This window comes from Ictidomys tridecemlineatus, chromosome 3 (assembly GCF_052094955.1).
Source record: "Ictidomys tridecemlineatus isolate mIctTri1 chromosome 3, mIctTri1.hap1, whole genome shotgun sequence".
In the NCBI taxonomy this organism is placed as follows: domain Eukaryota; kingdom Metazoa; phylum Chordata; class Mammalia; order Rodentia; family Sciuridae; genus Ictidomys; species Ictidomys tridecemlineatus.
In genome coordinates this window covers 125,540,512-125,554,282 of record NC_135479.1, presented here as the reverse complement: position 1 = coordinate 125,554,282, position 13,771 = coordinate 125,540,512, and the positions used below count along the sequence as shown (strand labels likewise).

At 40.3% G+C, this 13,771-nt stretch overlaps 1 protein-coding gene across 21 annotated transcripts in view; it reads right to left on the bottom strand.

Moving 5' to 3' along the window:
* The window catches only part of LOC106145044 (uncharacterized), a 685,031-nt gene that overhangs the window by 14,686 nt on the left and 656,574 nt on the right, over positions 1-13,771 (bottom strand). For 14 of the 21 annotated variants that reach the window (XR_013436662.1, XR_013436669.1, XR_013436663.1 and 11 more), the window contains 4 exons: positions 9,116-9,244; positions 8,221-8,402; positions 2,150-2,465; positions 1,939-1,996 (listed from right to left, as the gene is read on the bottom strand). Coding sequence is in view for 5 of the 21 variants with exons in the window: in XM_078043710.1 (XP_077899836.1) it covers positions 2,455-2,465; positions 9,116-9,244; positions 13,388-13,487 (240 nt within the window). In the remaining 16 variants the exon portion in view is untranslated. Of the gene's footprint in view, positions 1-1,938; positions 1,997-2,149; positions 2,466-8,220; positions 8,403-9,115; positions 9,245-10,828; positions 10,923-13,387; positions 13,602-13,771 lie in introns of those variants that run through there. The other 7 variants (XR_013436672.1, XM_078043708.1, XM_078043706.1 and 4 more) reach the window with 5 other exon arrangements.

Genomic DNA, 13,771 nt, shown 5'->3' with positions numbered 1-13,771 from the left:
GGATACACATTTTGAACTATTTTTTTACAAAGATTTCTTGAATTGTTTTTTAATGTGCTTTTAATGATTTCTAGCACTCACACCTCCTCACTTGCTTTCCAAACTGTTTATACTGTCCCCAATAACACTCAGTGGAAAGCTGTCATTCCTGGCTAAATCCTTACTTAGGGTAGATGCTATGCCTCCGTCAGACAGGGTCAGGGGGTCAAAATCGATTTTGGAGGCCACCTGGAGAGTCCAGGCCATGAACTGACTCAAAAAATTTATATCAGAGCTGGAATGGTCCACCTCCCAGGGTCAGATCTAGCCTGACACTCCAACCACAGGATGGGGCATGCTAGGCCAGCTCAGAGAGAGGGCAGAGTTGTTGACCCTGCTAGCTGACCTCTTCAAACTTCAGGAGAATTTTTTTGGCAGTTACCACGGTGACTGGGTACTCTAAAAGCTTATCCTGCTTACTGAATGGAGGGAAAAAAATTAGGAAACTATATGTTAAAACCTACCTTGCAGAGATGCCTACTATGGTGAAAGTTTAAAACAAAAAACAAACAAAGGAAAAGCAGGAAAGGGGGATGGATTTAAATTGCCTGTGCCTTTGATATAAATTTCCACTACAATCCTTAAAAAATGGAATGTGCAAGGTTTTTCAAACTACAAAATTCAAAATTTGGAGCTGATACTACTGTTTTTACTGCTTCTCTCTCTCCTCCCCCATTCTTTTTTTTTTTTTGGCTCATTGCTGACAACCATATGAATAATGCATTAACATACTTTTTAAACAATGTATTTTATTTGGAAATTCTAATATCTCTTTGCTTTTCTTTGAGAATAATCAGCTTTGAAATAAGATCCATCATATATGCTATTCTATCAGGGAAAAAATACTGTAAATAATCATTTCTGCTTCAAAACCATGCTCACTTTTTTTTTCGTTTTATCTTGAGAGAAAGGTGTCAGTTTTGCTTGACTTTAAATAATAAAATTAGGAGAAAAGCAAGAGGCTATTATTGTTATATAATTTATCTTGTACCAAATGGCTTAATAAAAATAGTGTCTGTATTAAAAACAACAACCTAAAAATGTCTCTATATAACAAAACACCCAAAGGAAAAAGATACAACATATTCCCTTTATTTTAGAGCAATGAACATTAAAGCTAAAAAAAAAAACACCAAAAAAACCAGAATGTTCTTCCTTTTTAGTACCAAATGCTATCTCATCATAAAAATCCCACAACAACAGAAACACTTACAAATTAAAACTTAATTCATAGGGAGTAAGTGTATTCGCAATATAAAATCCTACTAGTTGATTTTTGGTGACAGGTTGTAACACAAAATTCTTTAAAATGCTTTCTATGGGTTGCTGGAAATTAGGTAAGAATCATAATAATTTAGGAGTCTAACACTCTAATCATAATAATAGTTCCTCTAAAAATACCAGTTTTCTGTACAATGACTTTTGTAAAATGAAATCATTGATGGGGCTGGGGATGTGGCTCAAGCGGTAGTGCGCTCGCCTGGTATGTGTGCGGCCGGGTTCGATCCTCAGCACCACATACAAACAAAGATGTTGTGTCCACTAAATGAATAAATAATTAAATATTTAAAAAAAAAAAAAAGAAATCATTGACTTTATTGGTGTTATTTCTCTGGACTTCCCTTAATTTTCCCAACTACTTTTAACAAGATTCAGGTCCTAGATGGCCCAGAGTGTACAAGGAGCTCCAATAACATTTTGTTTGTGTGTGTGTGTGTGTGTGTGTGTGTGTGTCTGCACGCGCCCCCACAAATGATCAAGTATTTGTAATGGTGAAGGGATGGTTTGTTTGCATCTTAAAAAGCAACAGTGGTCTTATTTTAAAAGATGAATTATAGAAGTGTAGAAGCTGTCACTCCAAAAAAAGAATGCAGAAATCATAGACATTTTTAAACGAACCTTGAATGTCCATTTTGCTGTGACGTATTTTTATTGTTTCGTTATCACCAATCAGTTCCTGGAATGGGATAGACATAAAATTTAAGTATTTATTAATCTTAATTTTTCAATAAACCAAAATACAATTCAGGAATAATTTTTTTCCCCTTTTCTTCTGCTTAATATAACCACTGACGAGAGAGGTTGGAGAAATAATTTGAGACGATCTTACCCTATCATTCAATTATACAAAGGTCTTTCAATTAGTGTGTTCTTCGCGTTTCAAAGTGGGCATCCAGTTCTGTAAGTCCCTGAGACTGTGGTGCTGACTCATTGTGATGAGAGGACTGTCCTTCCCAGGCACTGAGCTCTTGACAAGTTTCCTTAAGGCCCAGGGGCTGGCAAAGTGTGAGGAACTACCAAAGGACAAAGGGGTCCTCTTTGGGTTTTGAAAACAGATGACAGAAGTCTGAGAATGAGGCAAGTTGGGCCAGAATCTCCTAAACCACGAGCCTTATCTTGAGTGAAACGATATTTCTAAGTTGGATCTGAAAGGAAAAAAAAAAAAATTAAAGAATAAAGTCATGGTTCATTTGTACACAAGAAAGCAGTGCTAAATTTCTTAGCTTGGTTTCCTCTACTCAAATTCAGATCTCCCTTGGGGCTGGGGATGTGGCTCAAGCGGTAGCGCGCTTGCCCGGCATGCGTCTGGCCCAGGTTCGATCCTCAGCACCGCATACCAACAAAGATGTTGTGTCCGCCGAGAATTAAAAAATAAATATTAAAAATTCTCTCTCTCTCCTCTCTCACTCTGTCTTTAAAAAAAAATCTAAAAAAGAAAAAAAAATTCAGATCTCCCACACTCCAAAAAAACATCAAAAGTCATTTTTCAGTTTTCCGTATAAATGCTTACTAAAAGGACTAGGAAATAAATAGGTGTTTTATTCAGCAAGTCAGACTTGGATCTCCCCTTATATTAAATATTTACAATTATATTACAGAACCACAGAGTTTAGGAGTTAAAGGGACCTAGAGATTATCTAATATAAAAATTTTACTTTACATATGCAAAGTCTGAAGCCCAGAGGCAGGAACTGCCTTACACACATATTACTTAGAAGCCTCAGCTAGAACCTAGATCCTACTTGGCATTTCTTGCCTATGGAGCCTCTTCACTAGGGTAGAAAATATTAAAAACCCACTCTAATAGACATATTCAAAGCCTTGAAAACAAAGTCAGAATAACCCTGACCATAATTCAAATTGATTTAAAAATTCATTCAATTTCTCCAGGATACAACTTGAGTTTCTCACAAGCAGAAACACCATAAAACTAGGTAGTAAAATGATAATATCATAGCTGCAATCAGAAGCTTCCAAATGAAGAGGAACTTATTTATTTTTAAATGTTTTTATTAGTCATTATAGTTAGACATGATAGTGTGGTTCATTTTGACATGTTCATATACGTGCAGAATATAATTTGCTTCAGGAACTTATATCTTATGCTAACAAAGAAATGTTGTTAATATTATTTCTTCAGCTAATTGTTTTTATTTATTTGTATGGCTACTAAATATTGATTGATTGATTTTCTTTTAGCAGACAGAGTGTCTCTGTTGTGCCAGGTTGGTAATTTAATACCAAGAAACATGTATCTTCATGTTACTTTATCTCTGCTACCAGTGCTATGGAAGAGTCTGGTTCATTTGTACACAAGAAAGCAGTGCTAAATAACCATGACCTACATAAGATCACCAGTCGTAATCTTAATGCTTAACATTGTCTAATTTACTCCTAGTTAACTTGTTCCTTCAGGATTAGTGGATCCTGAAAATAAAGTAAAAAAGAAGGCTATAGAGCCAGGCATGGTGGCACATGCCTATAATCCCAGTGACCCAGAGGCTGAGGCAAGAGAATTGCAAGTTATAGGCCATCCCTGGTAATTTAGTGAGGCCCTGAGCAACTGAGGGAGACCCTGTCTCAAAATAAAAAATAAAAAAAGACTGGGGCCTGGCATGGTGGCACACACCAGTAATCCCAGCAGCTTTGGGAGCTGAGGCAGGAGGACTGGGAGTTCAAAGACAGCCTCAGCAATGGCAAGGCACTTAACTCAGTGAGACCCTGTCTCTAAATACAAAATAGGGCTGGGGATGTGTCTCAGTAGTTGAGTGCCCCTGAGTTTAATCCCTGGTATAAAACAACAACAACAACAACAAAAAAAAACAACTGTGGTACAGTGCCCTGGGTTCAGTCCCCAGTAGATGGGGGGAAGTAGCCTGTAGAAAATGTGCAACTAATTGCTGATACCCACTTGTCAATCACATTCAGAAGTAATATTTACTGTCTGTATAGTGTATTTTTAATGCTGTTCTAAAGTTCCCCTTCTAACTTGTTATGGCAAATGGGGAAAGATCACGATTTAATTCTGCAAATTTGCCTCTGGACCCCAGGGGAGAAGTAGGTCATGGATAAGAATTTAAAAGGAGGAAAGAACAGATAAGTATGCGGAGGGGCCAATGGCTTTCTAGGGAAGGAGACTAGTATTTAAAAAGGCAGTTATATATGATTAAGAGGTGAAGGCAATAATAAGTTATCCTTAACTCCCATCTAAATTTCAAAGCAATGCTACCTCCTTTGCATAGATTCAAGTGGGTATTAGTTGACAAAGGCATTTAAGGGCTTTAACCACATGTTAAATTTTCAGAGCAGGGAATGAAACACCAATCCGAGGTCAGGTCTGAAGAACATTTGCTGGGCAGCATTCAGTCAGGGCTTATCGACCTATGTGGCACATGTGTGTGTGGGTTTTCCATTTCTCAAAGCACTCTGATAGTTTCTGGACCAATAGCAGTCTTCACCCACAGGAAAAAGATGTTCAGGGAAGCTTCTTGGTACAGGTGAACTCTCAGATATACACACTCTTTTTTTTTTTTTTTTTTTTTTAGAATTAAGGATAAAAAACCAGTGAGCTGAATGGAGAGGAGGAAGTATGAGGAATTGTGAGATTAAAGAATGAGAATTTTAGACAGGCACAGTGGCACATGCCTGTAATCCCAGAGACTCAGAGGGCCAGCCTCAGCAACAGCAAGATGCTAAGCAATTCAGTGAGACCCTGTCTCTAAATAGAATACAACATAGGAGTGCCCTTGAGCTCTACCCTAGGATTCAGCCAGGCTGTGCTCCAGGAACAGTGCCAACGAAGGAAGAGCTGGGGGCTTTGCCCACTTCTTGGCCTTTTCTTTTTCTTTGTTTTCCCAAGACTTTTTTCAGAGCTGTTTTCTCAATCTGGTGGACACAGAACTCCATTCTAGGTACCATCCGCAGGACTCCTGTTTGAAGGGTCCAGCCTGGGGCCACCTGACTGGTGTTTGCCTGCTGCCACTTGAAAAGAGGCCCACCTTTTGGGCATCCTCCACAGGCTCTTAGAAAACTATTCAAGCCTGAAATTTTGATATTGAATTTTAACGATTATCAGAAAAGAGGGACAAGGCACAGCAGCTGCCCCAGCTGCCCAATCTAAGGGACAGCCCTGACTCTTGACCACCACAACCAACCCAACAAGAAGAGGGGAAGAGGAAGTACAAAAAGGCAAAGGTATTATTCTGAGGGCTCTAGCCCTGGGCCTTTGAGAGTCATTCCTGTCTACATCCACAAACAGGAAACAGAAAGCAAACCAAACCTAACACTTACTTAATGGCTTTAGAGCCTCAGGATCCACCTGGCCTGTGTATTGGGGTGGCTGAAGTGGGATTAAAGGGCCTTTTCCTTCTTCTGCCTGCTTGGGTCATTCCTAAATGAAAAGCAGGTCCTAGGACCATGCTGTCCCAACTACCAGTTTCCTAATCCCCCAACTCTAGCGCCTGAGAGTGAAACTTCATGAAAAGTTATTGCCAATGATAAACGCATGCTGACAAATTGTCAATATTCATGCCTTCGATATACTGGATGGGCTTTCAGGTACAAAATAAGAAATTCAAGAAGAACTGCCACGGGGTGAGCAGGGTGCAGGCCACAGCCCAGGCTGCAGTTATCCGGTGTTGCCCCACCCCTCTGACTAGGGAGTGTGTTCTGCACAGGACTGCAGGCACTGCTTGACCTCTCTGGTCCTTGCTCTGGCTATCTTTTTCCCTGTTCCTCACAAAACCTGCAGGGAAACTTCTGTCCCTGGTCTCAAACACTCTGGATTTACAGTGATATTACATAGGTTTTCTTTTTCTTTTTCTTTTTGGTCTGAAACTCTGGGTCCTTGGAATATGTTGGACTTCTGGTTACTTCTGCATGCCTGCCTGTATCCTATGATAGAGAAAATTACTAGGAATTAATATACAAGATAAAAATGATGTTTTTATCTATAGATACATTGGAAGAATGTATGAATATTAAATTAAGAACTTTTAAAGTAAGTATGAAAAAATTCTTTCAAGGTATTTTGGAGTTAGTGCTTCTATAAATAGTCCCCTCTAACAAACATTTCCCCTCCCCCTCACCCCCCAGGACAGTGCCCCTTGACTTGTCTTTCATGTTTTCCATTCAGTCTGTGTTCTAAATTTAGGAGTGATTTTAAACATATACATTGACCTCAATAGGCATTTATCATACAAGGTGTGATTTCTAACAACAGATCCAGTTACCAATCAAAAGGCTTGAAATTAAATGACCTGTGACAGCCCTCCTGGGATTTTGATTTTACTACAAATGTTTGGGTTCAAATTTTAATTCATCTCCCTTCTCTCCAGCTTGAATGTTGATTCCTGCATTTAAATACAACACGGCACTTGAAATAAGGATCTTCTTGCTAAACTGGAGGCTTTTCTCATTTCTCAGACCTCTATAAATGAACTGCATTGTCACATAATCGATAGGAAAAACTCAGCTGTCACAGATCCTAAGCAACCCCTGGCCACAGAAATAACACGATCTGGCATTTCTGAGTTTGAAAATGTGCTGTTTGTATGACATGAGACTAAAACAACTCAGACAGCCTCAAATTTTGCAGCCTCTATGAATCGCTGAGACTATCCTGCTGAGGACAGGGATAGGGAATCAGCTTTTCTCTGTTAGAGGTCAGGTGTTCCCTTTCTTCTTTCATATACAAGTGCAAGAGCCAACGTGTTGGGATCTGGAATTCAAAGCTATTTGTAAGCTCATCTAACTTTGTTTGCTGTCATAGAGTTTATAACAGAATTTCAAATTGGTGTTTTCTTCCCCAAACCAATGAGCAATTCAGGTCTGGATTTTGAAGTCCCAATTTGAAGTCCCAACAAGTTCAAAGCCTGTCCTTAGAAGCTCTAGATCATCTCCCTTATCATGATCAGAACAGCTGTGGTATATAAATCCTTCAGTTCAAAAAATACTCAAACATATCTAATCACAAATACTACAACCCAGCCAGGCCTGGTGGCATGCATCTGTAATCCCAGTGACTCAGGAGGCTGAGACAGGAGGATCATGAGTTCAAAGTCAGCCTCAGCAATGGTGAGACCCTGTCTCTAAATAAAATACAAAATAGGGCTGGGGATGTGGCTCAGTGGTTGAGTGCCCCTGAGGTTCAATCCCTGGTACCAAATAAAGAAATAAATGACACAACCCATAAAACTATAGCAAGCCATTTCTCTGCCTCAATGTCCCTGTTTTGGTTATTCTCTCAGCCTTGTCTTTATAGTCTTTGATGCACAAATACTACCATATCATGCAGGAGCAAGAAAATATCAGTGTCCCCATCCTTTCCATTTTATTTATGACACATTATTCTCTACCCAACTCAATAAATTGTTTACTAAAGAGATTTATGTATGTATGTATGTATGTATGTATGTATGTATGTATGTGCTGGGGATTGAACCCAGGGGTACCTAACTACTAAGCCACATCCCCAACACTTTTCATTATTTATTTTGAGACAGGATCTCACTAAGTTGCTTGGGGCTTCACTGAGTTGCTGAGGCTGGCCCTGAACTTGTAATTTTCCTGCTTTAGTCTGTGGAGTTACCGGGATTACAGGTATTTGCCCCCATGCCCTACAACAGAGGGCATTTTTTAAAAAAAAGTGTTACCAGTTAGAACTACTCTGTTATCTATGGCACTTGACAGATTTGATTATGTAATAGATATGTTAATTTGTCTTAGAAGAACCTTGCTGAGAAAGCCCCTGGCCTTGGCATTTACATACCAAGGGTAAAATATTCTGTTTCAAGATTTTATCCTGACAGAGTCAATGTAGCAAATATTAGTTACCCTGAACCTACATAGACCTATATGAAGAAAATACATTAGGTGGGGAATCATATAGGGGTGCCATACCGTTTATAACTTCAAAGCATGGATGTGTGAAAGGTGTCTTTTCTAAAAACTAAGGCTGTTGGAGCCTGTATCTTCCACATCTCCATCACTAAGATCCTTGGACTAACAGGCTCCTATATTAATTTAGTTGTCTTTACTGAACCATTGTATCTTCAAGCCAGGTATTTTGCTCTTATTTAACTCTGGAAGAAAATGGGACAATTTTATCTGTTATTAAAATCCAACAGTCCAAGTCAGCATCATTTCATAAGATCTTAGAAACCCCCAACTCATTTAGGCTATTTTGTGGCAACTTTGCTTTAGCCCTAAACAGGACTGTTTGCACAGCAGAGTTTATCCTTTATCATAGTTCACAGGCTTCTCCACAGCTGCAAGTTGACATTTAGAACCTGTATCATACAGGAGGGGCCAAAGCCCATACAGGAACCCAGTCACTTGTTTCAGAAACAACTATCATTCCTGGAGGGAGCTGGGGAGAGGTAAGAAATAGGCACACAATAATCTCGGCTGGGAGTAATTGAGCACTGATGTTCATCAAGGACAGATAACTGATGAAAGGAGTTCTCTTCTTGGATATTTGATCAGTGTATGAATTTGCCTTGCTTACAATTATGAGAAATAACTGAATCTCGTCTCAGTCTAAGAAAAGGTAGAAGTTGCAAGAGCATCTTAACCCTTGCAACATTTACCTTCTCACCCAGTCCCCTGAGCTCACTTTCAACTTAATTTTATCAAACACATCTAGGTCTCCATTTATGCGTTTCAATGGCCCACAGTGTTTACCAGGAGTGTTGTACCACCAATCCCGGAGCATTTATCTCTTCTATAATGTCTGTCATTACCCAAGACACTATAAAAAGCTCATTTCCAACCCTGAAAATATGCCCTTACTTACAGAAGTCATTAGCATAACAAGCACAAAGTTCCAAGGTGGTAATTTGGTTATAGATCTGAAATCCTTCCGGTTCCATCAGATCAGTGTGGTGCTGCCCTGCTGCAACCAGGATCTGGGTCAGTGGATCCCCTACAGGAAGGAAGTTGTACTGGGGTAAATAGTTAGTCTTTGAGGACTCAAGACAAGGGAAAAGTTTCAAGTTTCCCTTGCCTGAGTTAGGATATTTCTTAAAAAATAAAAATCCTTCTTTTTTTTTCCTTCTCTCCTTAGCCAACAAGAAAATACTTCTTAAAAGGAATTCTTCCACAGGTGTCTCTTTAGACATGGACATGTGTCAGGACTTTTCTCAGAGGCAACATAAGCACTTGTAGGCCTTTTTACTAGCTGGTGGGGCTTGGGAAATTCGACCTCTGTCTGCCCTGCCAGTTCTTGGAGGGGCAGATTAGCTTCAACTGGGCTGAAGCAGGGGTGGTGGTGATGCTAGGGGTCAGTAAGGCTGAGATGTATTCAGATGGTAATTTACACCTGAAAAGACAGAATGTAGTCACTCTTGGGGGTGGGGGGGAGGTGACTTGAGTTTCTTATGAATACCAGCCAGGAGTACTTCCTTGAGAAAGATAAATTGAAATGGAGGGGGACTAGAGTATAAAAGTTTGAGAACAGAAAGAAAAGAGGGAGCAGAGACAGCTTTGATGAGTAAAAAGAAATGAATTTTTAGCTAACAGTTGTGAACCTATTTTCAACTTTTCATTTTCAGTCCAGTTTTCAGATATAATAGAGAGGTGGTAATTTCTACTTTACTAAACATTTGGAGATTGTGTATGGAAGTTTAAAAAAATGGATGTAGAAATAAGGATAAAGAAGTAACCTAATTTTTCTGCCATTTGGAACGATCTCCTTGTTTCACATAGTCTTTCTGCTTAATGATTGCTACCTACCTTGCTTAGTAGAATACCAAAGTACCCTATGAGTAACTAACGGGGGAAAAAAAAACTTATACATTCCAACACTGCCTTTAACCTCAAATGACAGTAAAAGGTTCATTCAAACCCTAGGACCACACTGAGGCATTAATTAGGCTGATGAAATCCATCGAAATGTATGGATTCAGCATAATCAAGTTTCTACCACAGACTATCGTTAAGGAATACGTGAGCAGCTGGGAGAATAGAAAGTACTGTTAGAGTTAAGTCATGCATGTAATTGAGTATATTTAACATAACCATTTTAATGATCAGTGATTAAAAGTGCATCTTACTTAAATGGTATATCCTCTGCAATTTGTTCATATCAACTCGATAATGTTCTCAAAAGAAAAAAGTAGGGATACAAATTTCTAAACAAGATCTTTTTTGAATTTGGAGGGGGAAAAAGGCAGAAATGTGAACTGGAAAGAAAAATAAGGCTTTCGCAGGCAAACAGCTACACAAGTATGATGTGAATTAATGACTGTTTGGGGTACTGTCTGTGCTCACCTCATATACAGTATTAGGAATACATAAGTGATTTTTTTTCATCCCTCGGAATAAAATGCATTTTTCCTTCAAGATGCTTTCTCTCACCAGATTTTTTTTTTTAAAGGTGAGGTGGGGATGGGGTGGGGGGCGCTGTCCCAATGTTGCTCATTTTAAGAGCTTCACTTAAGAACCTGACAAGTATATACATTTCCAGTTTTTCCAACCTGTTGGACTGGCTTATCTTAGTAGAACTCACCACCATGAAGATAACATGGGGAAGAAAGGAGGGAATCTCAAAGGGAGACATGTACCCAGATCTGATGGTCCAGAAGCACAAACAGTTCAGAAACCTGCAAAGGGGGAAATTAGCTGTTCAAATCAGTGAGGGCCTGAACCAAAAGCCCACGCGCTTAGAGGGAGACTCTGCTCCGCTCTATTCACTCCGACCTGGCCAGATAAATGGAGTCATTGTGGAGCCATGCACAAGCCAACCCCACTGCTTTTGTTGTATTTTCTCAGCTTTTGTGTTCAAAACACGCAAATCACCAATTACTTTGCCCAAGAAAGAATCAAGAAAAGAGAGGTGGATCTAGATCTAAAGCTAGAAGTGTAGAAATCGTAGGATATCTGCCCAACTATGCAAGCACTATTAAAAACTAGAGTTCCGAGGGGATGCCCAACTCCCCAAAGTTAGTTACTTCACAGATCTCTTTTTATTTGTTCACCCCTGCCCCCATCCCCATAGAGAGACAAATCTATTCTCCCATTGAAAATAAGGTTGAGCAGTGGAACATATTGAATGTCTGGGAGTTGCACTGAGAATTTTACAAACTTAAGAGAAAGAGGATGGCACAAGCATAGAAAGGTCTGTTGGCACATATGTTCTGTCTGCTGCAAATAAAACAAAAATGTTTTCAGGGGAAATTCATTTGAAGGCTTTCTTCCACCTAGTGACATGCCTTCTTTGGCTTGGAGGGACAGATCTTGGGAAATCAGGTCTTTCAAGGAGTACTCCCACCCCCAATGTATAATCTATAAATATAGTGGAAAAGCCATGCCAGGGGTAGTCAGTGCAAGAGAATCTGGAGCCTTGAAAGCATCTTTTTCTTCTGGCTATGGTGGCACTTAAATGATAATGCAGGCAATGGAGCTGGGAGATTTATATCTTTTGGAAAGTAGGGCGAGCCAGATGGTAATAGCGTCATTAACACACAAACTTGGGATGTGCAAGTGAAGCTTGAAATTGGGAAAGAGATCAGGAGAACAAAGGGGGCTGCTGTTGAAAGGCTACCCCTCTTCTGCTGGCCAAAGCTAAGAGCCCCTTGGTACTGAGGTCTGCTCCTGCCCAGAGCTGGATAATAAACGACAGCTTTCCCCCTCCCCTGTTGTGACTTAGAAAGCACCGAAGAAAACTTTTGCAATAGGCAAATTCGGCACTTATTTATGTGTAACCCTTTGTAGTCTGAAGTGGCAGGAATGGGCCTTAATTCAAATGCATTCCACCCCCAACCCCCACCCTAGTTTGATAAGCCCTTGCAATTGTTGACATTTATTTTATGCAATCAAAGTGCCGCTTGTTTTACGTTTCAGACAAAAGTTCATTTTCCTCCCCTTGTATAAATACTCTAAGTAAATATTAAAGGTTGAACAGCACTACCTTTTTCATTTTGGTGATGGAGGTTGGTGTAAGGGTGTTGAGGTGTAAAACTCCAAGGTTTTACTTTGGAAAACTTTAACATTTAAGTTAAATTCTCACTGAATGTATAGAAAACAAAGTTTTACAACAAGGTTAACGACACTATTAATAATAATAATAATGTGTGTTTATACTGAACTCCCATCCAATCATGCATAAATGAAACACAGTTTGGAACAAAAAAACCAAGGAGATTATAACTTTTGTTCTTTGTTCTTTTTATTAATGCAATGCACATACATACATTATTAAAAAGAATAAAGTTATTAACACACGTAGATATCTGATGTGTGTATGTGTGTGTGTGTGTGTGTGTGTGTGCGCGCGCGCGCTCGCGCGCAAGTATATTTGGCTTCTGAGACGACCGTAAAGGCAAAGGTAAGTCATTAAGTATTGACTGGCTTGAGTGAAGCCTGTTAGCGACTAAAAGTTGACGAGGTCTAAACTAAAATCGAACGTTTTTCTTTTTCTTCTGGAAAAAAAAAATACTGGAGCTCTTTAAAAGCCCAGAGGACTTACCCTCAAGGCATTATTCAGAGAAAAACTGAGACTGGCCGTTCGTCACAGGCAATTGTAAAGGGTTTCAAAGGGCCGATCAAACGATCGCCAGAGTAATCTACATTCAAGTCCGGATGATGGTGTTACGGCACACACCTGCGGGGTGTTTGCTGTCCGTGCCCCTCGCCGAGCTACAAATCATCATTAAAGCGAGCTGCTTAAGCTTCTTCCCAGCTTCTAGACAAGAGTTACTTGGGACAGTTCACTTTGATATTGCTTCAGCTCGCAATTGACAAGCAAGCTATTTTGGAGCTCAAACTGGAGCCCACATCCTAATATGCGCGGCGAGGTAACCTGGGTGGCGAGCGCAGGGGCCGGTGAGCAATTGTGAAGATCTGTTTCTTTCGCCAATTTCCTGAGCAGAATCGCCACACACAAAAAAGGTGTGGGAAACCTGGTTAGAAGCAGCTGAAACCCGCCTTTAGTTTCCTACTGAGGGCTCGCCCAAAACTTCTACACTGTCTTTGACAATTTTGATGCGCCCAGTCTTTAGACGCAATCTCACAACCTCAATTCACCTCCTTCACTCTCCTACGTGCCCACGGTCGGGCCAGTACCCACCTTTGGGCCAGCATCCTCCCTCCAGTTCAAGACTGCACTCGTCTCCAGGGCCGGTATCAAGTTTGAAACTTTCACTTTTGATTCCTTCGTTTGAGATCATTCCTCCCCTAGAAAGAGGTTGACCCTGCCCTCACTGCTTTCACCTTTGGGGTGGGGTGGGGGGTCCAGAGTTAGGTAGCAAGAAAGCGAAGTGAGGGGTCGGACAGCTGGAAGCGAGGAAGGGCGCGGGGGGGGGCGGCAACTTCAGTTGCTATCTGCCTTGAGTGTCTGCAAACCCTCCGCAATCCGTGTGCGACCCATTTTTTTGGGGGGGGGGATTAACCGGCTACTGGTGATGCCAAGATCAACACTCAGAGCGAATGTATCAATAGACCAATTTTTCTG